The sequence below is a fragment of the Manis javanica genome, chromosome 1 (genome assembly GCF_040802235.1).
Source record: "Manis javanica isolate MJ-LG chromosome 1, MJ_LKY, whole genome shotgun sequence".
NCBI classification, from domain to species: domain Eukaryota; kingdom Metazoa; phylum Chordata; class Mammalia; order Pholidota; family Manidae; genus Manis; species Manis javanica.
Window position 1 is genome coordinate 111,758,809 of NC_133156.1, and position 25,640 is coordinate 111,784,448.

Sequence of the window (25,640 nt, forward strand, 5' to 3'; positions counted from 1 at the left end):
TGTTTTCTACCTTTATCTTGCATCTACCTACCACTTCAGCATTTTATTAAAAATAAAAATAATAATAATAATAGGAGAAATGTGGGATCAACATATAAATCAAGTACAAAAATCAAACGAATATTCATATTTGACCTGATTGTTTATAGGTCATATTGCATGATCAAAACCGAAAGTTTCTGTGATGAATGCCCTTGTACTGTTCACCATGTAAGAATTTATTCACTATGTAAGAATTCGTTCACCATGTAAGAACTTGTTCGTTATGCTTCAGAAGATTGGAGACTGACGAGAATTAGGCTTGAGATGGATTAATGATTGTACATTGAGCGTTGACCCCCCTATACTGAATTTTATTGTTGTTAACAACCATTTGATCAATAAATATGAGAGATGCCCTCTCAAAAAAAAATTAAAAAAAAATAAATAAATAAAAGTCAAAGCCAAAACTTAAAAAAAAAAAAAAAAAAAAAGAAAGTGGTGGCGAAAATGTTATAATGAAGATTAAACTTAAAAAAAAAAAATTAGAAAAGCAACATTTATAAACCGCTTTACAGTTTATAAAGCATGTTTTATGTATATTATCTCCTTTGATCCTTAGAAATACCTTGTGGGGTGGAGTGTTGTAACTATTTCTGTTTTCATTTAAAGAAACAGTCTACATGTCTAATGGGCAACAAAGCCGAGATGTGCACCTATGCCTTTCATTCCAAATGCTTGATTCTTTCTTACATTAGGTTGGCTTAGGACTTTCTAGAAGAGAGGTCGTCATTGTTCTGCCATCATATGGGCCATACAGAGATTAACAAATAGGTTCCACCTGTGCCACTCACTGCTCTCTAGATCCTTCTTCACATGGAGTTAGATGGATGGAAAAGTTTCAGATAAGTGGCCATCAGGAAGCTGTGTGCGTGTGTAAGCCCCATTCATTTTTGTAAATGAACTTTATTCCAGAAACACTCAGGCATTAACAGAGGAAAGCTGAAACTTATAAGCCCAGCTGGTGAGGCGTGGAGGACTTTCACAGATCACTGATGGTCTCCAGACACTCTGGATCAGTGCATCGATCCCACATACAGTCATAAAAGAGGAGTGTGTATGTGTGTTTGTAGGTATATACACACATTTGTGTTCAATGTGGGGGAAGGAAGAAGCAAATCAGAGCAGGGCATATTTAAAGTGTCCTTTCTACTACAAGTATTTTTTATAATAAATAACACCAAGCACTAAAACATTGAGCCATAAAGATTATTTTAACTTAGTAGGAAAAAAATTAACAACTATGGTGTGACAACTGAAGGTGAATCAAGACTAGGGTGGTCCATGGAGTTCTAAAAGGTAGTTGGTTCCCTATTTATCCTGCCTGCACTGCCTGCCTAAGAAAAGTCATTCTTGATAGGAGACAAGCCACTTTGCGAGCCTATATAAATAGTGTTGAGTGTGGTTTAATTACATGGGAATAGCACAGTCATTATTTATAAAAATGAGAGTAAGTTTTTCAAATTTAAAAGAGTAAAACTATATTACTAGCAGACTTCTAATACATTTACAGAATCAAAAATTGGACTAAGTTATAAGTTAGTGAAGAGAAAATGTAGTGGAAGAACAAAAAGGGATATAAATGTCATGGGTTTAAAATAAAAGAAAACTGTGAATAAACAAAGTAAGCATGTCAAACAGCACTGCCAGGGCCACCTAATGGCAAGAGAACTTCACCCTTGGAAACAGACATAAAGGCTGACAACTGGCTAATATTTAAAGGCCATAATGAAAGACAAAGACATGATTATTTTGGAAAAGGGATCAGAACAGCATTCTTGGCAGAGAAAAAGAAGAAATGGATGAAGCTAATCCAGTATGCATGGAAGCTAATTGATGACAGATGTGAAATGATAGAAGAGCAGGTAGCACAGAGAGAGAGGGAAGAACATTATTTCAATCCTGGTTTTCTTCCTATATGTTTTCACACAGTGCTAATGATGAGTTTTCAAAGTGCTTTATTTTTATCCTGTCACAAGGTGCTCAAAACATTCAGTTGGATAGCAACGGCATTCTATGGGTGCTCCAGAGAGGTCATGTGACTTTCCCTTAGTCACTCAGCTAGTGGTGGGGAAGATGAGGGTAAACCCTTGTGCATTAGCTCTTGACTTACAGGATGAATCACTGTCCACAAGGAAGTGAAAAGACAGGTGGGTACCGTCATCCCTGCCCAGACAACTCCATTCAAAATACTGAAGGACATTTATCTTACTTTATAAAGTTTATATGAAAACTATATTTAAATATTATTTATAAATGCCAATTACATTCTGCTACGCTCCTCCTTGGATACGTATTAAAATAGGGATACTTGGAACATCTTACCTCTGTTTTGCATTAATCTACCCTGTGTTTATTACTTATAAGCTCTATAATCTTAGGCAACTACTTAACCTTTCCAAAGTCTCAGTCGCCTCATTTGTAAAAGACATAATAGTTTTACAAAGCTCTTAGAGTCATTCTGAGTATTATGTGTTTGGCAAAGAAAGAGTACTTAATAAATTCCAGGCACTGTTATTACCAGTGTTGCTGTATGACATAACCTTTGATGTCTATTATAGATTTGAATGTTTCTGCTTTATTACTTATCTAAAATTCTTTTATATATCTCTTCCAGACAACCAGTTATAAACCACATAAAGTTTTATTAACATTTTCATTAAAAAGTTATAACTATAATATGAGTTCACAATTCCATAAATGAATCTTTTTTTGTTGGCCATGACAAATGTTCACTCTATTTCTCCTCTTTTCTTAAGGAACAAGCATGCACCAGTCCTCACTGGCACAAGGAAATACATTTCAGCAACTGGAAATACCCCTATTCCCAGACAGTCCTCATCACCCAAGTGAGTGCAGTGTTCTAAGACTTTTAGTCATAGGATGAGCTCGGATTGTTCTTGGGACAAGCCTTCAGGTTAGACAAACAGAAACAGTGCATATCGCCACAGGCCAGCAGGAAATGACTGCAAACATACCTCAGTCTTTTGTACAATTGTGATAAGGACTGTATCATCTACATTTGAACATCCTGTGCACAGAGTGAGTGCTCTGAAGGGACACTGGAGGAAGAGAGACCACGCATAACTGACAGACGGGTGCCCACTGCTCTGCTTGGGGGGTCACCTTGCTTTTAAAGTTATTCAGCTCATCTGAGACTGTCAAAAAGGCTCTAGGCTTCTCATTGCCATATCACCACTATTTCTAGAGTAAAAGTACACAGTGTAACAAAAGTATACTAAACAAAACAAGCAAAAGAGTCAAGATCATTTTGTTAAATTCTTGTAGATCCCAGTGTAAAATATGCCTATAAATTCTTAGTAACATGGGACACATGGAACAATTCAAGTTGTACTTTAGGAACAACAGAGTGTGACTTAGAAAACCTCAAGACTGGGGCCTTAAGTGAGTTGTCAGATGGAAGCAAAGGGCTGAGAGATGAAGAGGCTCAACAACACAGACTAAAGAAAGTCAGAGCAAGCTGAGGAAAAAACTAGCAGAAGGGCAGCTCCAGAACAATCAATAAGGCAGTACAGAAAATAAAAGGGCATGTGAGGGTGCGCGCGCTGCAGTCTAGGGGGAAAAAACGCACAGTTGTTAAAGGAATTCACAGTAATACCACTTTCAGTGCCCAAAGTTAACTTGATTAGTTTCAGAAGGAACGATAATGTTCAAACCATCCTTCCACATCTGCTACTTCCATAATGGCTCTGCGGCTGTCGTAAATTAGGAGGAGAAGGGCACAGTGCCAACTGTCAAAACAAACAGGCAACTCTGGGTTCCAAGTTTCATATTATTTTCCTCGAGCCTGAGAGCTGGGAAGGCAGCCTGTGCTGCCGCCTGCTCAAGCCCGGAGTGAGAAAAACCCTTCACTGGGATCCGGCCAGGGCCCCGCCCCTGTGTCCAGGCTAAAGAGAAAGGTCACGAGGGAATCCTGTCCTTGGGTGTCAGGCCTCAGGAGGAGAAAATGAGCTTTTACTAGGGAGTGAGCACAGCTAGTGACACCTCGAGAGCAGAGGCGCCGTGACCCACAAGAGGCTGGCACTTAGCGCGCCTCTGGCACTATCAGGGCTGCCCACTCAATGCGTAAATCCTCCTCATTTATTCTGCTCCACAGAGTAACAGAAGGTCTGTGTTTCGTACTTTCTGCACCCTGTGTCGTGTCCAGCCTCTGATGGGTGAAAAGATCATGTCCCTGATGTGGCCTCTTCTGCTTCTTGGCTTTTCCAAGGCCAGACCAGTGAAAGGACCCCCGATGGGCATGCTTCTGCCCTCTTGCTGTCCTGCTTCTCCCCTCCACCAGGTTTAGCCCCTGCGGGAAGCCAGGCACTCTCCCTCCTCCTCTTCTTGTGTGGTGGGCATGCCCGTACCAGTGGGCTTTACATAGGCTTGAGGGAGGTGAGGCTTCATAAGCCTCATACCAGGCCTTTCCAGAAAGCACTACAACAGTTAAAGACACTCATCGCCAATCATAGGATGGTGCCTTGTTTTCCCAGAGCCATTGTCTCATGTTTATACGGCTTTCAGGAATGTCAGGAGAAGGCCAAGGAAGGACCCTGAAGTATCTGGTATCCCTGGTCTGGACATAACACTATCAGCACCGGAGTCTGTGTTCACAGGGTTATGTCCAGAACCCACTTGCATGCTCAGAGGGAATCCCAGAGAGAGGAAGGAGGTATGACTGCCTCTCACTTCCCCAGGACTCTGCTGCTAAGTTCCTCTCAACTGTTTGTCCCTTCTGGTCTCACTCAACTTCCAGCCTTCAGGGTAGCAGTGGCTGGGTTGCCTTACAGTCCTTGACAGGCTTCTTGTACCTAACAGCATCCATTACAGACAGTGGCTCTCTTAGATTTACCGTGTCCCATAAAAAGTTACCTAAAAATTAGAACTCCAAGCGTGATGGTAGCCTGTCCTCAGCAAGGCCATACTTACGAAGTGGACCGTAGAGTGGACCTGAAGGTCTTGTTCAGCTCAGTCTTAAGTCAGTCTACTGAAGTTTGCAGAATACCATGAGCAAATCATTTGGAAATAGAACTTTCATTCAGACATTCAACAAAAAATCATTGATCTCCTACTCAATACCAGATGCCACTCTGGGTTTTGAAGACACGGTAGTGAACAAAACAAAGACCCATGAAACAGGGCAAAAGACGGTAATGAATATATGAAAAAGATGTTTCCAGATAGCAATAACCTACACAGAAAATGAATTAGTGTAAAAGGCTGGAGCGTGACTGGAAGGGGCGGTGCAGTGCTAGTGTGGCTGGGCTTGCCCTGAAAGGTCTCAGTGAGGAGCAGACACTGGAACTGAGACTGGACGATAGGAGCCAGCAAACCGTGTGAAGACCTTGGGATACTGTTCCTTGCAGGAGAAAAGCAAGTGCGGAAGCTTTGAAGCAGGAATGAGTTTGGTGTGTTCAAGGGAAAGACAAAGGATAGAGCTCATAGTGTCAGGGGAGAACATGAGGAGAGATGACTGACCACGGAGGGTCCTTAAGGAGTTTTTTATTTATTCTAATTTCAGAGGAAAGCCATAGAGGGTTTTAATCTAGGAAGTAGTGGTATTTAATGCAAAAAAGTTCACATTGGCTGTAACGAGTGAGGAAACAGGCAAGAAGAGAAGCAGGAGATGGGTAAGGGCTGGTGTTGGCTTCCCCCAGGATGGCAGCAGGAAGCATGGTGAGAAATGGGCCTTATCGTTTGTATTTTAGTGGCGGGTCAACAGGACTGGCCAGTGGATGAGGTATGGGGGAGGTGAGACAAAGACAGGGGCCAAGGATTTTTGGCCTCATCAGCTGGTGCGGAGACTGAGGTGTTTGTTTTCTTTGTTACATTTGGTACATCTATCAGATGTTCCAGTGGAGAAGTCTGATATGGGGCTGCCTTCTCCAGGAAAGAATCAGGGCTGGATATATGTAGAAAAGGAGGATCATTAGCAACTTCATCTGCTAGATTCCAAGTTCAAACTATACCATTCGTAACATCTTCCTCATCTCCTCACCACAGTGTATGCTTATCAAAGCATCTCTAGGTAATTGACAGAGGTGTGGTCTCTTTCATATCCCCAAAGAGCCATTGCTACTGCGGATACAGTGAAGGTTCCTGTGGCCGGGATTCTCACCTGGCCCTGGTTGGCTAGCTCACTGCACATGTGTGGGCAATACATTGTTATTGACTCTATATAAAGAGCTTGGCCCAGCGCTCTGGGTGACACGGTGGCACAGCTGCAAGGCGCAGGAGAGCAGAGAGGAGACTGGAGTGGTGGCAGCGCCAAGGACAGAGACTGAGACGGCTGCAGGGGCAGAGAGGCCCAGAGGCAGAGACCGGCTTGCTGCATGCAGACTTGCTCTGAGTGGACGGGGTTCTAGTGACTGACCTGCCACCATGGAAATAAAGTTGGGTATAACCCTTTCACCCCAAGAATGTTCTACTGTCATTTCTTTGGTCACACTGAATCCACAGTGAACTTGCCCAGGGCTAAAACCCATTGGCAGGACAGCCCCTCTTTGGGTTTCCACTGGGCTGTTCTTATCCTTCCAGATGACTGACAAACTGCCGGCACACACATGGTTTTCCCAGTCTCCTCACACGAGCTAACACTCCTCTCCAGCCTGTCCATCTTATCCCTTAAGACACAGCTCAAAACTCACTTCCTCCAAGATGCCTCTGAGCCACACTGCCCTCTTGAGTGATAATTTCATGTTGTTTCCCTACCACACAGACAGGCAATGCTCTTAACATGCGAATAATTTGGATTCTAAATATTTCTTTGAATTCAACTTTTCTGAGCATCAAACATCAGTTCCTATAGAAAAAAAGGTTATAAACTATATAGCTCCTATCTGAAAAGCCGACAACAACCCATTTAATACTTGGAAAGAGCTCTAGAGGCCTCAGGATCAGAAGCAACAGGCTGAGCGTGCAGCCTTCTGCTGCAACACGGAGACACAGGCCTGTTGGCAGGACTCCTTCCCACCAGTGGGTACCACTCAGGTGGCAGAGCAGCTGGAGCTCTTCTGCCTAAAGAGGACTTGCAAAATGATCTGTTTTCCCCTGAGCTGATTTTCACTGTTGTTATGGGAAACTGAAACCAGCAATGGGGTAGGTATTTTGATATCCATGAACGTGGTTGCATATAAATGTAACCGTGGTGTAAAATTGCAACCACTAGATGGCACTGAAAAACTGGGGGCACTTTTGGGGAAAAATAAAAGATGCTAAATTCATTAGAGAAAGGTACCCTTGTAAATTTTGCCCGATGCTTAATGAAGACCATTTGTCACATGAAGTAGAGAAGGGAAACTTAGAATGAGACCAGTAGACAAAACCTTGCTGATGAAAATTGAGGGAAAATTTCTACCATTTAGAATTGGGCCAGAGGCAGCATTAGCTAGCTGGACATTTACAAAACTCAATGGATACCAGTTTCAGAATAAGAAACGAAGACAAATCTATCTATTTATTCAATGGTCAAAACATAATATGAATTCACTATGAAATAGAGAAAATTTTCTATCCTGATTTTAAAAAGTACCATTATGCCATCCAATTAATTATCAATCTGAGAGTTATCAATTCACAGGAAAGATCCTTTATTTAAGGGTATTTGAGGACTACTTATAAGTAATATATTCATGTACCAATTTGAACAAGCAATTAGTCAAATATTAAATTTACTTAGCATTTTTACTGAAATCATAAAGAAGAGAATATTCTTACCAGTTGCCTTTTGGATTTATAAACTGCTGCACTGCATAGCCAAACTGTTCATTTGAAGGACCAGAAAATATCTTTGCTTCTGGGAGACCAACATTGTATGCCATACAATAATTTAAAATGCCTGTTAAGAGAAATGAAAACTTAGTCCATATTTACAACTTGTGAATATGTTTGTAAAATAATTCTCAAAGGCCACTTAAAAAACTTTGATGTAATAATTATTCTTATTAGTGTTTACCAAGAAATAATAGCTACTGCTTTTTAAATATTTACTTGGGACCTTGGCACCACACTAAGTGTTACTATTAAATTTTTTTTGCAGCGCTTTCTGCGGTTTCTAAAGATGAGTGTGTCTCATTGGTGGAAAATGATAAAAGTAAGGACAGCCCTTGAGCCCTGCGCTGTCTGATTCAAGGGCTTGAACTCTTAAACCACAAATTACCTCTAGGGATTCTTAAGTAACTTCAGGTTTATTTGTCCTTCCTAAAGCAGCAAAGGCTCTAAGCCACCAGCGGCGGGGACTGAAGGCTGCCTCCTATTTCTTCTGAATTCCCCTGAAGATCTTGACACGGACTCTGTGAAATGTCTGTGGCAAAAGCACGCTGACTATATCAACAAGGGGAAAACAATCACAGCTCTGTGAAAATTGTATCATTTTCTTGCAGAAGGGATGGTTTTTGAGGATGAAAATGTGGGGAAAGGTGTCACATCTCTTGTATTCCAGTGGCAACTGTCAAAAATATGGTTTTGTTCTTTGATGCTTCTTTCTGAATGCTTAAGAAACAATAATCATTTTCGGAAACAGCAAGGAGCTTGATAGGATAAAGCCTTGATAGACTTTTCTGAAAAACCTCATTTCTGATGGAAATGGAATGAGGAGAAAGAGGAAGGTGGACTAAATCTCCCTCTGACACTGATGGCATTAAAGCGGGCGGTCCTTCAACCTGAGACGGACGGCTGTGTGGAGATGACAGGATGCTTCCTGCCACTGGAGATCAGTATTTATTTTTACAGACGTTGAAGGGGACTCTTTAAAACCAACATCAAAGTGCCATTAATATGTGTTTTCACAGAGGAATGCCCCGCTTTCTGGGCAGCATTGCAAGGACACAGTATTTTGTAAGTCCATTGTTCCAGGCACCCGAAGGACGGAGGACAGGGCTCACTCCTCCCTGTGCCTGTGTGCCTCCAGAAGAAGATTGTGTAGGGGGATCCCAAGGAATAAAGAAGTCGGTGATGATGCTTTGGGGACTTAAAGTAGTCAGTGTTCCTCTCTACATGCTAAAATTATTCTACCACAGATTCTCTCACTCAAGAGGGCTTAACTCATTGTTTCTTAGAAATATGTGTGGCTAGGAAGAGAAGGACAAATAATAATTTTGAAATACTCTGTAGCAAAATCTATATAGCTCTACATTTGCAAACTTTCTCCTTAATGTCTATTATTCATATGCACCACTGCTCCTTTTTATTTTTGAGGAAATGAAATGCGAAGGAAAACAACATGGCAAATTAGGCAGAGAACCAGAACTGACATTTAGAATACTGGTGTTTCCAATCAACAGTTTAACTTCACCCCACTGTGCAGAACTCAATAAATGTTATTTAAATATGTTACCAATTATCTATCATACTAGTAAAAGTTTGGGGAGACGTTATTAAGATGCTCCCATTTTTAAAATATATACTGCTGGGAAGATCACATATGACTGGATATAATGACCTCATTTTTTCCCCTGTTAATTAGACCTCAGCAGATCATGTTACAACATGAAATCATGATGGAGTTCACTTTATCATCTAATAGTTATATTATATACACACACATATGCATATATATTTAATACATATACTTGTATGAATATATTTACACATGTATGTACATGTATAGATACACATACATATAAAATATTACTCAGACATGTAAATCGATCATTTCACCTCTACTTAAAATACCCCAATGTCTTGCCATTACACTGAAAACAAAATCCGGTTTCCTTACCATGGTTTCAAAGTCCTTTCATGATCTGGCCTTTGTGTGTATGTTGACTTCACTTTTCACCACCCTCCTTGCTTACTGTTTCAGACACACTGGCTTTCCTTCTGTCTTTTGAACACAAGCAGCTCATTCTGCTTAAGGCCTTTGCAGCTGCTTGACCCCTGTCTGAAACATTCTCCCCAGCTCAGCATTTACATCTCAGCATCTATTCATCACTTTGGTCTTTGCTCAAACAGGACTCAGTTCTCCTCGTAGACTTCCCCGACTCCTCTCTAGCCACAGCACCCTCCTCCATCAATACCCACTATCGCAGTGCATACTATCTGAAATGATCTTTTGTATCTGTATTGTTTTGTGTCTGTCTCTGCCTGTTAAAATCTAAGCTCTCTGAGAGCTCAGACCTTACTTCTCTTATTCACTTTAATGTTCTCAGCACCTAGGATAATGTTTGTTGAAAGAAATAGATTTTCATCAAATGTATGTTTTTCAATGATGATTGGAATATGGAGAAAATAAGGGGCAGAAAGATCACAGTCACAGCATTCTAAAGCAAGTGCAGTTAATTTGGACATATTTCTGTCTAGTATTTTTCCTTCTGTTATTTGAACAAGAATGTATATTCCTATTTGCATCATACTACTGCTTACTACTTCTGTCTGCCCGCCTATTTCAGAATCACCTTGACTCATCTGAACCCCACAACAACCTTGGGGGACAGCAAAACCTATCCCTTGGTGCCAACGTACCCATGAGGAACCTGGAACTGTCTTTCTTGCTCAATGCCACACAGTTGGTGGCTGAGCCCTGAGTCTTGGTCTGGCACATCTTCTCAACCTTCTTGTCTAGAATTTCCATTCATAAATGGTCTGCTCATTTTCCTCATGAAACATGTCATTCTCCATCATCATTCCTTCACTCCACTCCACTGACCCTAGATCTCTTCTTTCCCACTAACTCAATCCTTTGTTCAAGACCCTGTCTCTTTTGCTAAGTGGACAATCTCAGTTCACTAATCAAATATATTTTTACAACTCACTATCCATGTCATGGTTTCACACTTAGCCTATGATAGCCAATTAGCTTACACAAATTTAATGCAAGTAGTCAGTCTAATTCAATGTCAGTTTCTTCTTTGCAGTCCCAAAGCTTATAGTGATATGATCCTATGTCCTCATAATTTTAACTGGATCATATGGAAAATAACCGTATTTGGCACATCGTGTTTCTTTCCCTCTTAATCATGTCCACATGTCTACACATACTAATAAATGGGTCATTCAAAAAATATTTATCCAGCTCCTTTGTGTCTGGCATTTTTCTAGGTCCTGGGAATATAGAAATGAACCAAACAGACAAGATCCCTGCTGTCTTTGAGCTTCCATTCTGATAATTTGAATAAAAAATAATAATTATAGCATAACAGGAGAAGCATTAAATTTCAGAGAATTTCTAAGAAGAAACTTGAGCCAAAAGCTGAGAAGAGGGCAAGTCTAAGTTTTAAAGGCTTCACAGGAGAGGTAGCAATCAATCTTGACCTTGAAGATGAGCTGAAATTCACTACATAGAGAGGAAGGTCCCCCAGGAACAAGAACACCCCGCTCAGCAGCATACAGATGTGGAACAGGAGAGGATTGGATTGAAATGGTGAAATTTTGGCATGGCAAGTCATAGATTGTTACATTAATTTATACATTTCCAGTTCTACAGTAAATGTAGTGAGTTTCAAGGTGCCTTGCACTTTGCCCTGACAGGAGCATATTATTACCCAGAGTGTAAATCTTCCCTCCTTTACCTCATGTGACTGTTCATGAATGCAAACTCAAAGCATTTGTCAAAGGTGACCTTGCTGTACACATGTTGATAGCAACAGAGAACCTTGCCAAAATGTACCACCAATAAAAGCATTGTATCTCCTGGAAGTTTTTAACTTAATCCCTCTATGTCTGCAATAAAAAGGGGATAGTGTTTCATCATCCTGGATGATAACCTGGCTTGTTGTCATTTTCATATTCATGGGCAAACCAAGAGTTAAGTACCCATCAATTAATGCAGACTTCTTTTTTCTTCCACTCATTTAAAAATTTTATAGGACCTCCTGCCCTGAGTGTTTCTGTTCATCTCTGAAACAGATTTTTGGGAAACCTTCATAATTTATGAATTAATTTCAGCAAAGATGGAGTTCATTCTCCCACTTTTTCTGGAATCCAATTTTAAGTTATAAAGATATTTCATAATTATAAGATAATTCAAAAGAGAAATATATGTTTGGGGATTAGATACAGTTAACAGTTTTGTCCTCAAAAGGTAGTAATGCTCAAAAAAGAACAAAATCTTTTGAAAACAAGAGCAGAAATAAGTGTATAAAACAAAACACGTCAATCTATATTCAATGACAAAAATTTGGGTAGGGAAATTTATTAATTTTCCTGTCGGAGCTAAATGATATATATTTGTAGTAAAAGAGGGGAGAAGCAGGGTCTGATTTGTGTGGCCAATGTAAAATTTAAGCATGTATACATATGCTGAAGGGCTGGTGGACAGGCTTTTCATGGAAGGGGTTCATGAGCAGAAAGGTTCCAGGAAATACAGGGGAAGAAATGCATGTTAAGAGAAGACAATCATGGCCAAAAGCAAGAGGTAGACTGGAGAAGAGATGTGTTTTTAACTAGGACTCTCAGATTGCACTCCAGCACTTTCCTACAAATGTATACTGGCATTTTAGGCAGGGAAATATCTCTTTTAAATAATGAACAAATGCAAAAGAACTCCTCCAGTTATAAAATAAGCAAGTTATGGGGATGGAATGTACAATGTGGTGACTATACTCAATAATACTCTAGTGTATACTTGAAAGTTGCTAAAAGAGTAGATTTTAAAAGTTCTCAACACACATAACAACAAAGTAAAAACTGAAGGAACAAAACAGCAGCAGACTCACAGAACCCAAGAATGGACTAACAGTTACCAAAGGGAAAGGGACTGGGGAGGGTGGGTGGGAAGGGAGGGATATGGGGGAAAACGGGGCATTACAATCAGCACACATAATGAAGGGGGTTGGGGACATGGGGAAGGCAGTATATACAGAGAAGACAAGTAATGATTCTATAGCATCTTACTATGCTGATGGACAGTGACTGTAATGGGGTATATGGGGGGGATTTAATAATAGGGGGAGTCTAGTAACCATAATGTTCAAGTAATTGTACATAAACAATATAACAAAAAATGTACAGGCTCCATATTAACTTGATTAGCAGCCACTAACCTCTCGGCAGCTACTGACCCTATGGTATAACCAGAAAGGCCCTAGACTAGAACTCAAATGTACCAGGTCCCCTTCATACTCTGCTAGTGGGAACACAGGACAGTGCAGCCACGTGGGGAAACAATCTGGCAGCTTCTTATAGTCACTCATACACTCACCCTATGACCCTGCAATACCACTCCTGATATTTACCCAAGACAAATGAAAACCCATCTACATGAGGACTTGCACACATAATAGCAGCTTTATTCATAATAGCCCCAAACTGGAAACAGCCCAAATGTTCATCAGCTAGGGAATAGACAAACAAAATGGGACATATCTGTACATCACTACTACTGAGCAATAAAAAGGGATGAGCTTGACACATGCAGCCACATGGATGCGTCAAAACCGTTCTGCCGAGGGAAACAAACCAGATCCCAAAGGCTTCAAGCTGCAGTGCCCCACGTGGGCCACACTCCAGACAGGGCCACACCGTGGTAATGGAAATCAGATCTGAGCATGCCAGGCTGGAGGTCAGGGGGCAATTTTTTTGGGTGATGTGAGGTTGTATATTTGATTGTAACAGTGGTTTACACAACTGTTTACATGTGCCAACACTCAAAAGAACTACACACTTAAAATAGGTGAGTTTTGTTGTATGTAAATTATACCACAATAAAGCAGGTTAACATTTAAAAAAAAGTTCTCAACACAAGTAAAATATTTGTGATTATGTGTGGTGATGGATGTTAATGAGATTTATTGTGGTGATCATTTCACAATATATGCATATATTGAATCCATTATGTTGTACAACTGAAATGAACATAATGTTGATTATATCTCAACCTAAAAGTTAGAAAATAACCATTATATAGGCATTATTTTATATTTATGAACTATATAGTATATATGAACTTGAAGGCCTGACTCTGTGACAGTGCAAGGGCAGGATGCCTTCGCTTTACGGAGGTGGAGCACATTTCTCCTGTGCCGGATATGGACTGTCTCAGAGGCTGCAGAGGTGCAGGGAGGAGTAGGGCACTGGACAGTGAGCTGGGCATCGCAAAGGGCAGCAGGAAGGTGCAGAAGCCACCAAGACATGGGGGAACATTCTTAGGGGACAGCAAAGCTTCCCAGAAAAACTATGCTCAAGAGTCCAGGAGGAATGCTCTCTCACCTAAATCAGATATGAGTGAGACTCCAGGCATGGTCTGTCCTGGGGCAAAATTTATCTTCATCTTTGGGTCTGTGAACCTAGAAAACATGTTATCTGCATCTAAAATATGATGCTGTGACTGGCATGTGATAGATATTACCATTTCAAAAGGGAGAAATTAGAAGGAATACAGGGGTCACTGGTACCAAGAAAGTTTAACATAGCAGGTCTAATTCCATTAGGTTTCCAGGCCTGAGAATAATCCTCTTTGCTCAAGGCTGTTGTCTGCGCCTGCAACAGCTCTACTGGTCTCTGCTTCTCTGTCCCCTGCAGTCCAAGATGGCAGCATTTCTGCTGAGACAACATTCCTAAAAACCTGTAGGTCTCCTGTGTATGTCATGGGGATCCCTGCCTGGCCTCTGCAGAGGTGGTTGAGAGGATCCATAAATCACATGCCTAATTCAGCAAAACGTTTCCAACCACACCCTTAGCTTTCTCTTCAGAGCACACTTTTCCTAACAATGAGTCTCCTAATACTAATTGCTTTTCTTTTGGTAATGTTTTTGGTAATTTTTTCTCAAATCAGTAGTTACTGTTCTTTTTTGTTTAACAGTTCCTTCCTGAATTTACCTCTTTCCTCTTGCATTTTACTACATTAAGCACAGGAAGGCAGCCTGCGCCTCCAACATATTGCTTGGAAATCTTCTCAGCTAGATATCTTAAGTTCACTGCTTGAAAGGTCTGCTTTCCACACAACTGTAGGACACAAGTTGGCCCAAATTTACGCCACTATAAACAAGGATCACCTTTCCTCCAGTTTCTGATAACATGTTCCTCATTTCCTCCTGAGCGCACATCAGAAGTGTCTTCAACATTCGTGTTTCTACCAAGTCTCCTCAAGGCGATCTTCAAAGATCTCCTATCCACATAACATAATACCTACAGATTTGGGGGACTAAGATATAGAAAGATCTTTTTTGGGGGCTACAACTCAACTCAGTACAATGGGTTTGCCACGAAGGCAGTGTCCCGAGTGCTGTTTACCTGGGCCACTTCTCAGGCTTGGGTTGCAAGAAGCAACCTCCGGAGATGAGACACTATCTCCCTCCAGGACAAAGAGCAGGCTTGCTGACTTCTCGCTGTAAATCAGCAGGCTCACCCAGTGTTCCTCTCTTGGAATGCAACCTACTATGTGTGCAGGCATCGGTTTAGACCCATCCACACAGCCTGCATGAGATTTCATGGGGAAGCAGAAGGGGAACCCAGGTGAACACGCTCATGCACATGATGCCAGCTGTGCTGTGAGTGGGAGCCTGTCTCTCTGACGCAGGAACCCATCACCTGTCAGCATCCGTGAAGGGCCACAAGCAGATATATCAGCTTGTACATAGGGCAAAATCAGATAGCCGACCTGACACAGCAGAGAACAAATGCTCTGGGGTCTGGAAGTTGGGGGCTGAGTGAGGATGAAAATGGATACCTCCTGAGAGTTCGGAGAAATCTTGGGAGAGCATTGTGTCATCTATAAGGATGCAATAGGGATCTGAATGAATCTTATCTCAATTTTAAGCAGCAGAGAGACTCCAGCTGACATCTGGGTAATAATTCATTCATGATTTGTATCCATCTTTTTTAAAAAACAATGTACATATATATCATTTATTTGATAATTACTCTGTGTTCATATCAAAGAAATATGTACATTTCTTCCATGGCCAGAAATGAATCTATTAATAGGGTGTTAAGTCCTAAGAGGGTGTTACAGATGAATTGTATCCTCCCCAAATTCCGGTGTTGAAACTGTAACTCTCAATGTGACTACATGTAAAGATAGGCCCTTAAAGGAGGTAATCAAGTTTAAAAGAGGTGACTAGAGTGGGACCCTAATCTGGTAGGACTGGTGTCCCTATAAGAAGAGGTAGAGTACCAGAGTTCTTTCTCTGCATGCACACAGGGGAAAGGTCACATGAGGACACAGCAGGCGGGCAGCAGTCTGTAAGCCAGGAAGAGAAGCCACACAAGAAACCAACTCTGGTGTCTCCTGGATCTTGGACGGTCTCCAGAACCATGACAACGTAAATTCCCATTGTTGAAGCTCTCCAGTCTGCTTTATTCTGTGATGGCAGCCCCAACAGACAAAGGTGAGGAAAATCAGGACATAACAGAGCATTTCAAATTACTATTCTGAGGTTCAAAGATAATTCCGTCAATACATAGTTGCGCATATATAAATACAGGTGAGCTGTATACTAATTCCAATTATATCATTTACATTTCATATTTTGTATGAAAAACATAAAAGTGTTTTTGTGACAAAGTAATGGCACTATGTCCTGGGGTACGTGGCCCACAGTCGGTTTTGATCTTGTAGGCAATGAACATCTTCAGAAGTCCACTGCAATTGCTTGTAAGTCCATTTATTGGGACTTAGTGCTTCCTAACAACTCAATAGATTCTCTTTTGTTCCATGAGAATGCTGGAGGGGTGCAGCCCCTCAGTAGCCTCGCTGTCCCAATGACCCAGAGGACTGGGACAGTGCCTAGGAATACCAGCTCATCAGTTCACTTCCTGTTTGGACACTTTATCCCTAAATTCCTTTTATGTGAAAGGAGAAACTCATCTCTCTCACTCTCTCAGAATAGCATTTTCCTTCACTTAGCAAGTCAGTGCCTTTCCATAGTAACAAGGTAATTACAACTTCCTCAGTAACAAGATATGCTTCACATACCTTGAGGCAATGTGTAGAAACAATGGGTATGACTGAAGTTGGTATTTCTTCTGTTAAGTCTCTGGTCATTTCTCCATAACGTTTCAGGTTTTCACCTACCTGCGCACACCCTTCTCTCCCTTGCTGCTCTCCATTTGCGTCTCTTATTGGGGAATACTCCTCAAAGGTTACTCACCTGTTCTCCTGTGTAAGTTCTGCCTCCATGGCTGCATTGCTGCTCCCTCCCACACCTGTCTGACTCACCTCCTGCCCTACCCCTTTAGCTATTCTGCTGGACTCCTGGCTCTTCCCTAAACACACTCTGACCTCAGAGCTTTTCTGTCTGTGCCCTTTACCTGGAATTCTCCTTTCCCAGAGCACCACGCATTCTCACTCACTGCATCCTTGTTTTTGCATCAAACATCAATCTGTCAAAGCTGCCTTTTCTCCCTACCTGTGGTAGTCAGGGGGCTTCCAGTGATCCTCATTTCCTGTTATTCATGCCTTTGTGTGATCCTCTCCCCTTGAGTGAGGGTAGGACTTGGGACTCCAAACCACCAGAATTAAAGATTCAAAACACAGAATCAGAAGTCATAGGATGTCACTTCTGTGATTACATTACATAAGATTAGACTTTCCACCCTGCTAGAAGACAACTCTCTCGTCAGCTTTGATGAACTAAAGAGGCCCATAGGGCAAGGAAGTGAGGGCGGCCTCTAGTGGAGAGCCTGAGAGGAAGCACTCGGTTCAACAGTCCTGGAGAAAACTAATTCTGCCAACAATCAAAGTGAGCAGAAGGGCTTCCTTCCTCAGTTAAGCTTTCAGATGAGACCCCAGCCCTGGCCTGTATACCTTGATGCAGCCATGTGGGGAACTCTGAAGCAGAGGACCCTAGTGAAGCCATGCACAAACTCCTGACCAACAGAAATTGCAAGATAAAAAACGTATATTATTTTAAGTCACCACATGTGTGGTAATTTGTTGTATAGTAATATAAATAACTAATACATAACCCCATGTAAAACAATACCTTCCCATTTTCCACCCCCTGTCCAGCATTCTCTGTCCTCTTTACTCTGCTAAATGTTTCTTAAGACAGCATCACTACCTCATATGTTACGTATTTATATTTTGTATTTGTTTGCCTCCCTCATCAGGATCTGCACAGGAGGATCTAAGTTTTGTAGGGATTGAAGATTCTACAATTTTTCCAGAGTGGCTCTTTAAAGAAAAAGTTACAAAACACATTCAAGTATAAAATTAAATACTTATTTAGAATGAGAAAACAATTCTAGCAATTACATATTTTTAAATGCTGGAAGATCCAGAAAAAAAAAATACTCAAAACATACATCTTACTAACTGCCTAGTTAGTAATGATCTTCTTCTATATCTACTTCTATAATACCTATTCCCTACAGTTTTTGTCCCTATATCGTTTGATCACTTCTTCACTTGACAATTTTTTTAAATCATATTCTCTAAAAGTATTCAACATTTTTTGGCATGGTAAATTTAATTTTAAAAAATTTTGTTATTTATAATAAAGGAAAGTCCCTTTCATTTTCATAGCTCCTTATTTGTAATTGTCACGTAAATGTTTAAGATCGTGTTCTAGGATCATACAGGAGCTATGATATTTCAAGGCATCTCATTTTCTTTTATAGGGATTAATCTAGAAAGTCTGAATTGATGACATTGTCTGAATTGATGACATTATTATCCAGTTTGTTGTCAACACCATTGATGAAATGTGTTAGCTTTGGGTACAAAAGAGACGTGATCTTAACTTTTGCACATTTAATAAAAATACCAGGCCATGTGAACCCATTGGAATGGGCCTGCTCAGTTAGGGGCCCTGAAGTGTAAGCTTCACTTGTTTTGTGGTAAATATGCCTTCATCCCTCAGGGTAGAGCCTTTACCTATTCTGTTTACTGCTATATTCCCCAGTACTCAGAATAGTGCCAGCACATGGTTGTGGATCAAAAATAATCAACTGAATTAACAGCCAGTCGACTATGCCACCTTTTCACCTATGAGTAAGTTACATATACAATGGGAGATCAATGAAGACCAGTTTAGTTAATAAATATGAGTTTTGGACTGGTTCAAATAAGATCCTTGAGAGCAGATTACTGAGAAGATATACAGACAGCTGGATTAAAGGAAAGATAAATAAAAATGCATACATCTATGTACATGCATATGTATATGCAAATATACATACATATTTTATTTTCTACCTAGAATTTTAAAGAACACTGAACTTGCTTTTTATCTACCTATAGAAGAACCCTAGAAATACAAAGAAGACTGACTTTATTTTGGGGTGATGGGGTGGCAGAAGTATACCAGTGCTTAAGTACAAGGATTTTTTTTAGCTGAAAAGTCCAGATACTAGGCAAGACCAACAGTCTCTCACACTGCCTAAGAGCTTGAAGTTTGAAAAGTTCTATGAACTTGGGCAAATTCCTCATTCTTCATAAGCCACTGCCTTTACACCTCTGAAATAGATAAAATACATGAGCCTATCTCTTTGTGATCAGACAATGCATATAAAACGCTCAGCCCAGTGCCTAGCAAACGATGAGCATTTAGTAAAGACAGTTTGTTTTGTTTTGTATTTTTACTATTAATATTATGTGGTACTGAGGATAACGTACTTTTTAAGAAATTTTAAAAGGACTTGATTTTGTGATCCCATTTTCACCTCTAACACGAAAAGCATATTCTGAGTAAATTTCTAATTAAGTGTCTGGGAACTGCTGTAGAAAGGGTAGGGGAATGACACATGGCTGCATTTTGCTGAGGCATACTCAGGGCCACACCACAAGAACCAAGAGAACAGTATCAGTCTATGGGGCCTCCAGGAAGCTACAACAACAGGAAGCAGGGTTACTCAGACCATGACTTTGAAACTAAGAAATAGACTTCAGACTCTAAAATGTAGTTAATCATTACCTAGTATGTGGTGATAAAAAAAAAATGGTCATAGGTAACATTAAGTCATTTGAATACATCCAAAACCACAACCATAAAACATACATTATCAGGAAATCATTTTTAATAGCACTGTCTTCATGTTGAAAGGGTGGCAATACCAAAATGATGTAGAAAGCTCTCCCTCTTCTCTCCAAAATAAAAAAAAACAATCAAGTAATCTTAGAAATTACAGGCACTTTGAAAATGACCATATATTGCGTACAGATTAAGGTCTATTAATGTCTGGTTTAATAGCCATAGTGCTTAAAAAAAAAGGTAGTGCAGAAGACAGAAGCACAAAATGACCCTGAGTTTTTGGAATGTAGTCGCAGAACATTCTCTTGATTTCTTTAAGAAAGAAAAATGCAGTTTTTTCCTTAAAAGACTGAATGTTAAATGTTGCATTCCGTAAGGATGTAGCAGCTACCACTGTCACCGACAGGTGATGCTGTACATGGAAGGCAGAGCTCCCGGATGGGGCTGCCTTGACTCCTCCAATCCCTCTGACACTTTACTGCTATATGATAGGCATGCCATACAGGTCTCTTAAAAAAGTCCTTTAAATAAATGAACGATTACAAAAATGGATGAATACCAAGCTTATGGATGAATACCAAATTTATGGATTAAAAACAATAAGACGGTATATGCTTTTAGAGTGTGCAAAATACTTCCCCACTCATAATCCCATTTGATCCTTCAGTGACCCAGGAGGTAGGAAATAGCTTGCCTGTGAAAAATGGTATTTAATTTACTCTTTAGAGCTGGAGTTATTTCCATGATGCCATGAACACCAAATGTGCTTAATATATGCTTGTTTAGTACGATGGGTCTCAACTGGGAACAGTTTTGTTCCTCAAGGGGCATTTGATAATGTCTGGACCCATTTTTGGTTGTCACACTTAGGGTGTGGGGGTTTACTGGCATCTAGTGAGTAGAGGCCAATGATGTCGCTCATCACCATGCAGTACAAAGGACAGCCCCCCAGTACCCCGTGCCCTGAAAGAATTACCTGGCCCCCCATGTCAATAATGCCAATGTTGAGCAACTCTGATCTAAACAATGAATTGTCCTATAAGCACCTTTAAGTTGATTAAGTTACTATAGTGCTTTGAAAACATGTCTGGAAATAAGTCCCCTCCCCCAGAATCTAGGGCAGACTTTGTGACTGCTTAGTTGATTAGATGCAGTTGCACGATTTCTGGGTCTGTGATACAACCATATGATGAGAGAGAGCTGTCTACCCTCTACGGAGAGGGACTTTGAGCCAGAATTGCCCAGCTAAGCTTTTCTCAAAGTCCTGCCCATGAAACCATGAGAGATAATAAGTCACAGTTGCCATCTGAAGCCACCAAGTTTTAGGGTAATTGGTTACATGGCAATAGCTAACCAAAAAAATCTCCAGTGTTAGTTACTTGAAGTCAAGTGTTCTGGTAAACAGAATGTCTTCTCTCTCCTCCTGAAAGGTCCTGAGACTTATGGAGGTACAGAAATCTTAACTACAGAATTGCTACTCCTCAAGGTGAAAAAAATCTGTGGGACATAGGTGAGAAAGGGGAAGTTGTCAAAGAGATTTTGAGGATTCTGAAGAGCATCTTGCAACGACAGGCAGACGACTGCAGTCCTGGGCTTTAGTCATTTCAAAAGCTGGTTATCGTCAAAATGAGGCATTTACTAGATGATCTCTTGAGACTGCTTCTAGGCCTAAATCCCATAATATCCTAATATATGGATTTTTCAAAAGAGAGATTTTTTAACTGTAACCTAAAAAATGCACCCTGATGAATATAAAAAATGAGAATTAAAATAAATATGAAACACTACTTTACATCCACCAACCTACAGAAAGCTTAAAAAGAACTATAAAAAGTAAATTAAAACCTAATGTTGATGAAATTGGTAAATTCACATATTGCTGATGACTACACTGTTCAACATGCAACAAGAGCTAAAAAAGACACATAATCTTTGACCCAGTAATGCCTCTCTTGGAAATCATCCAAAAGGGAAAAAAAAAGAAAAAGCTTCTTATATAATGATATTTATAGTCACATTATTTACAGTAGGGGAAAAACTCACAGGAAACAACCTAAATATTCAACAATGGTACAATAGTTAACCATAACACAGCAGGATGCACTGATGTAAAGTTATAAACATGAAGCACATATGGAAAAGTATATACAAAAGATAGCCAGTGAATAGAAAGTAAGCCATTCATTTTCAAATAAATGGTGAGTCTATCTGAAAAAAATAACATGCACACTTACAAATATTAAAAGAAAGAAATAGAAATATTTTTTTGTTAAGATGAATATTTTCATATATGTCATTCTTCTGTAAGGATATTCAAATATTCTATTTTATAAAGAAATGCTTCTATAGACTGAAGCCATTAATCAAGTTTAGTACTTCAATGGGCATATTTACTTCACAGTCATCTGAATTCTACTTTTATTTTTAAATTATTTTTACCAATCATTTTGTGGGAGCTTATAGGTCCTGGGAATACATTGAAAAATAGGATGGAATGTGACCATAAAGAATGTCTTCAGTGGGAAAGAGAGACAAGCTGGAGATAAATTATGGTGCTGCTTCATGAGAACAGAAAAGGGAAACAGGAAATGTAGGGTTTTGGGGGGAAAAAGATGTCTTCACTGTCCTAAAACCTCATTCATCCTCTTACTTGTCAATAGAACTATCCTTGTAGGACATCTTAAGACAAAGGAGAAATGGTACAAAGCAAACAGACTGTCAAAGAAGTGAAAAAAAGTATCAACTACAGGAAGATTTTAGCAAATTCATATAAACCTGCACATAGAGGCTATTTTTCATATTCTAACTGGAAAGAATGAAGAAGTTTTCAGCTTGGCATTCATTCAGAAAGCACGCCTTTAATTCATGATACAGTGTCTGATAGTGAGGGGTCAACAACTAAATACTGTAATAATAAAAGGGATTTCTAAATTACTATGTACTATACCCTTCCCCACCCCAAACACAGACTTCCTATGTTGGAACCCTAAAGGATGACAGTATAAAAAGCAGAGTCATAAAAAGTACTTAGGCTTTATTCTCATGAATAGTGCCTTATAAAAGGGACTCCAGAAAGACCCCAGCACCTTTTGTCATGTGAACACACAGTGAGAGGGCTGGCTATGGACCAGGAAATGGGCTCTCATCAGGCAGTGACCATGCTGGCACCTTGAACTTGGACTTCCCGGCCTCCAGAACTGTGAGCAGTAAATACCTGTTGTTCATAAGCCACCCAGTCTGTGGTATTTTGATATGGCAGCCAGATGGACTAAAACACTATGACATTTACACAAAATGTTTATGTAATCATCTTTCGATTCTGCATTAAGACATTTTTTGGACTATTTATTACATCTTTGTACTGAAAATAAAATAAAGATCATATACAATCATCCCAATTTCCAAGGCTTTTATTAATTTTTTTCCCGAGGGAATAATGTTAGTAAATACACAGAGAACTAAGTCAATCATTCTGAAATACCTATTTTGCATACTAGCATTCAGAATATAGTTTAGGAATGGTTATAAAATCCAGAAGGTTCAGCGTCCGTATTCTAACAAGCACCCAAGAAGCTATCTGGGTAAAGGGCTTGAAGGTAACTGGGAAGCAATTTGGGGTAGAGTTATCTGACTGAACTGACCGGATCCAGCTGGCCTTCAGTCTGAATTTCCACATGGTGGCCGTGGAAATGAGATCAGGCCTGCACAAAGACAAACAAAGGCCACCTTCACATGAATCAGGAGAATGACAACTGCCAAAACTCAAGGCATCCAGGGGGGTAACAGCTTTGCTCATGCTTTTCAAAACACAATGAAATAATCTCTTACACTGACAGTATAATGTCCATCGCTCTTTTATTTCCAGTGCTTGTTTAGACATTGACCTCACTTTTATCCGGAGTGCCTTTCAATGATCAGGAGTTATGTGTGGCTTCTGTAATAGTAACTGTCCCTAGTCCCTTGAATAAAAGGAAGAACTGCATCTGCCCTTTCAGAACTCAGAATAAAAATGCAGTGATCTTCACTGACAAAACTGCAGGCTGCTATGAACTATTTGGGCAGAAGAACAGACAATGCTGTCAAAGGAAGAAAAAGATACTTGAAAATTATGGTCAGTCCCAATATTCTCTGGACCTAAGAACACTAGCAAAATATGCAGCCTGAGCTTATACTGGTTAGTACATGTAATTTACGGGTACAGAAGTCAGCAGGCACAGACTGAATAAAATACTTAAATATAAGCATTTTGAATGAATTTCACTTTAACAAAATTAAGAATCAACATTCATTTCTAAATTATATGACTAAATGAAAATTGTTTAAAAATGCTTTGAAAACACCACTGATACACAGAATAAAAGGCTTTAATATTTTACTACCAACAGAACCTTTCAAAGCCAACACGAATTCTCTCTGCTACATGGAACTATGATTTCTGAAAAGATTCTTTTGAGGATCCTTATTACACTGGATAAAAATAAAGAATTAAAAGTTTAACTGGAGAAACATAAGTCTATATCGCTCTAAAAGAACTTTGCTTTTTAGGAAATCTGACTAAGACACTGATATTACTTCTACTACTAGAATTGGAATATTGTTATATTATAATATGTGGTTATATATTATATACCCTAAAAGTAGCACAAAGCTTAATTAAAACTAGGTTCATGTGTGGTAACTACTATATTGTGGTAAGTATGTCCTGAAACCAAAGGCATATTCCATGCAGCCACGTTGGAGGGTGGGAGGTGCCTGTCCCCATGCTCTCGTCTCCTCTTCGTGTCTTGGTCAACGGCTCCTTCCTCTCATCAGTTAATATCCTCTGCATTTCACATCCCAGCGCCTACTTTGCCTTCCTTCATGTGATCGTTTCTGGCTTCCAACCTGGTGCCAGAGCAGTCCAGGTGGGTCGTCCGGTTCCCTCCCCTCCTTTCTCTGCTCCTTTCCAGAGACATCAACACTGCTTTTCTCTCCTCAGCCTCCCTTGTGTTATGGAACCCACCACCCACAGATGCTTCAATGTAACTTCCCCAAATTGTAAGTATACTATGCAACACCATAAGAAATAGAAGTAAAAAAAAAGCATTATAATAATTTTTATGCAAGTCTCTGTCATGTTTGTTTGTTTAAGGCAGTCGCTCCCATCCTGTCCCTCCACTTTTTTCTCTTTCTCTGGTTTCTCCTTCTCTCACTCCAGGGAGACTGCCCCTGCCAGGCTGTCACACTTGCTCAACCTCCGTCAAGTCGATCCTATTGTTCTCTCTCAGAGCATTTCGGTGGCGCCCTACTTCCCACAGTCCCCCTTCCGCCACTCCAGCTGCGCCTCCTCTCGTCCGTGGCCTGGGCTCTTCCTCTCCAGGCGCTCTGAGGCAGTTCCTCAGGACAGGCTGACCTGTCTTCTACCTGACTCATCAATGCCACATCTTCAGTTGCTCTATGGACGCCTCTGACCCCTCAGTCTCCGTCCCCATCTTGCTCTCTCTCCTGTTCCTGATGCCACTGTATGTAACTTATCTGCTAACCAGATGTAAGCGTCTGGATGCCTCAAAGCCACCCTGTCAGGCAAGTTCATCGCCGTGTCCGTCTAACGTGCCCTCCTTCAGCACGCCCTGTCTGGGTAAATGGCATCGTGTTGGGTTGTCCACGTCAGAAACCTCGGCCTCAGCCTTATCTTCTCCCTCTCTCGCTGCCACTGTAGTAAATGGATCACCAAATCCTGTCTATTCTTCCTTAATATCTCTCAGACCT

At 40.4% G+C, this 25,640-nt stretch overlaps 1 protein-coding gene across 2 annotated transcripts in view; it reads right to left on the reverse strand.

Moving 5' to 3' along the window:
• Nucleotides 1–25,640, reverse strand: part of ITGA2 (integrin subunit alpha 2) — a 117,758-nt gene that overhangs the window by 86,225 nt on the left and 5,893 nt on the right. For both annotated transcript variants that reach the window (XM_037022016.2, XM_073236346.1), the window contains exon 2: nt 7,759–7,879. In XM_037022016.2, the coding sequence (XP_036877911.2) occupies nt 7,759–7,879 (121 nt within the window). The remainder of the gene's footprint in view (nt 1–7,758; nt 7,880–25,640) is intronic.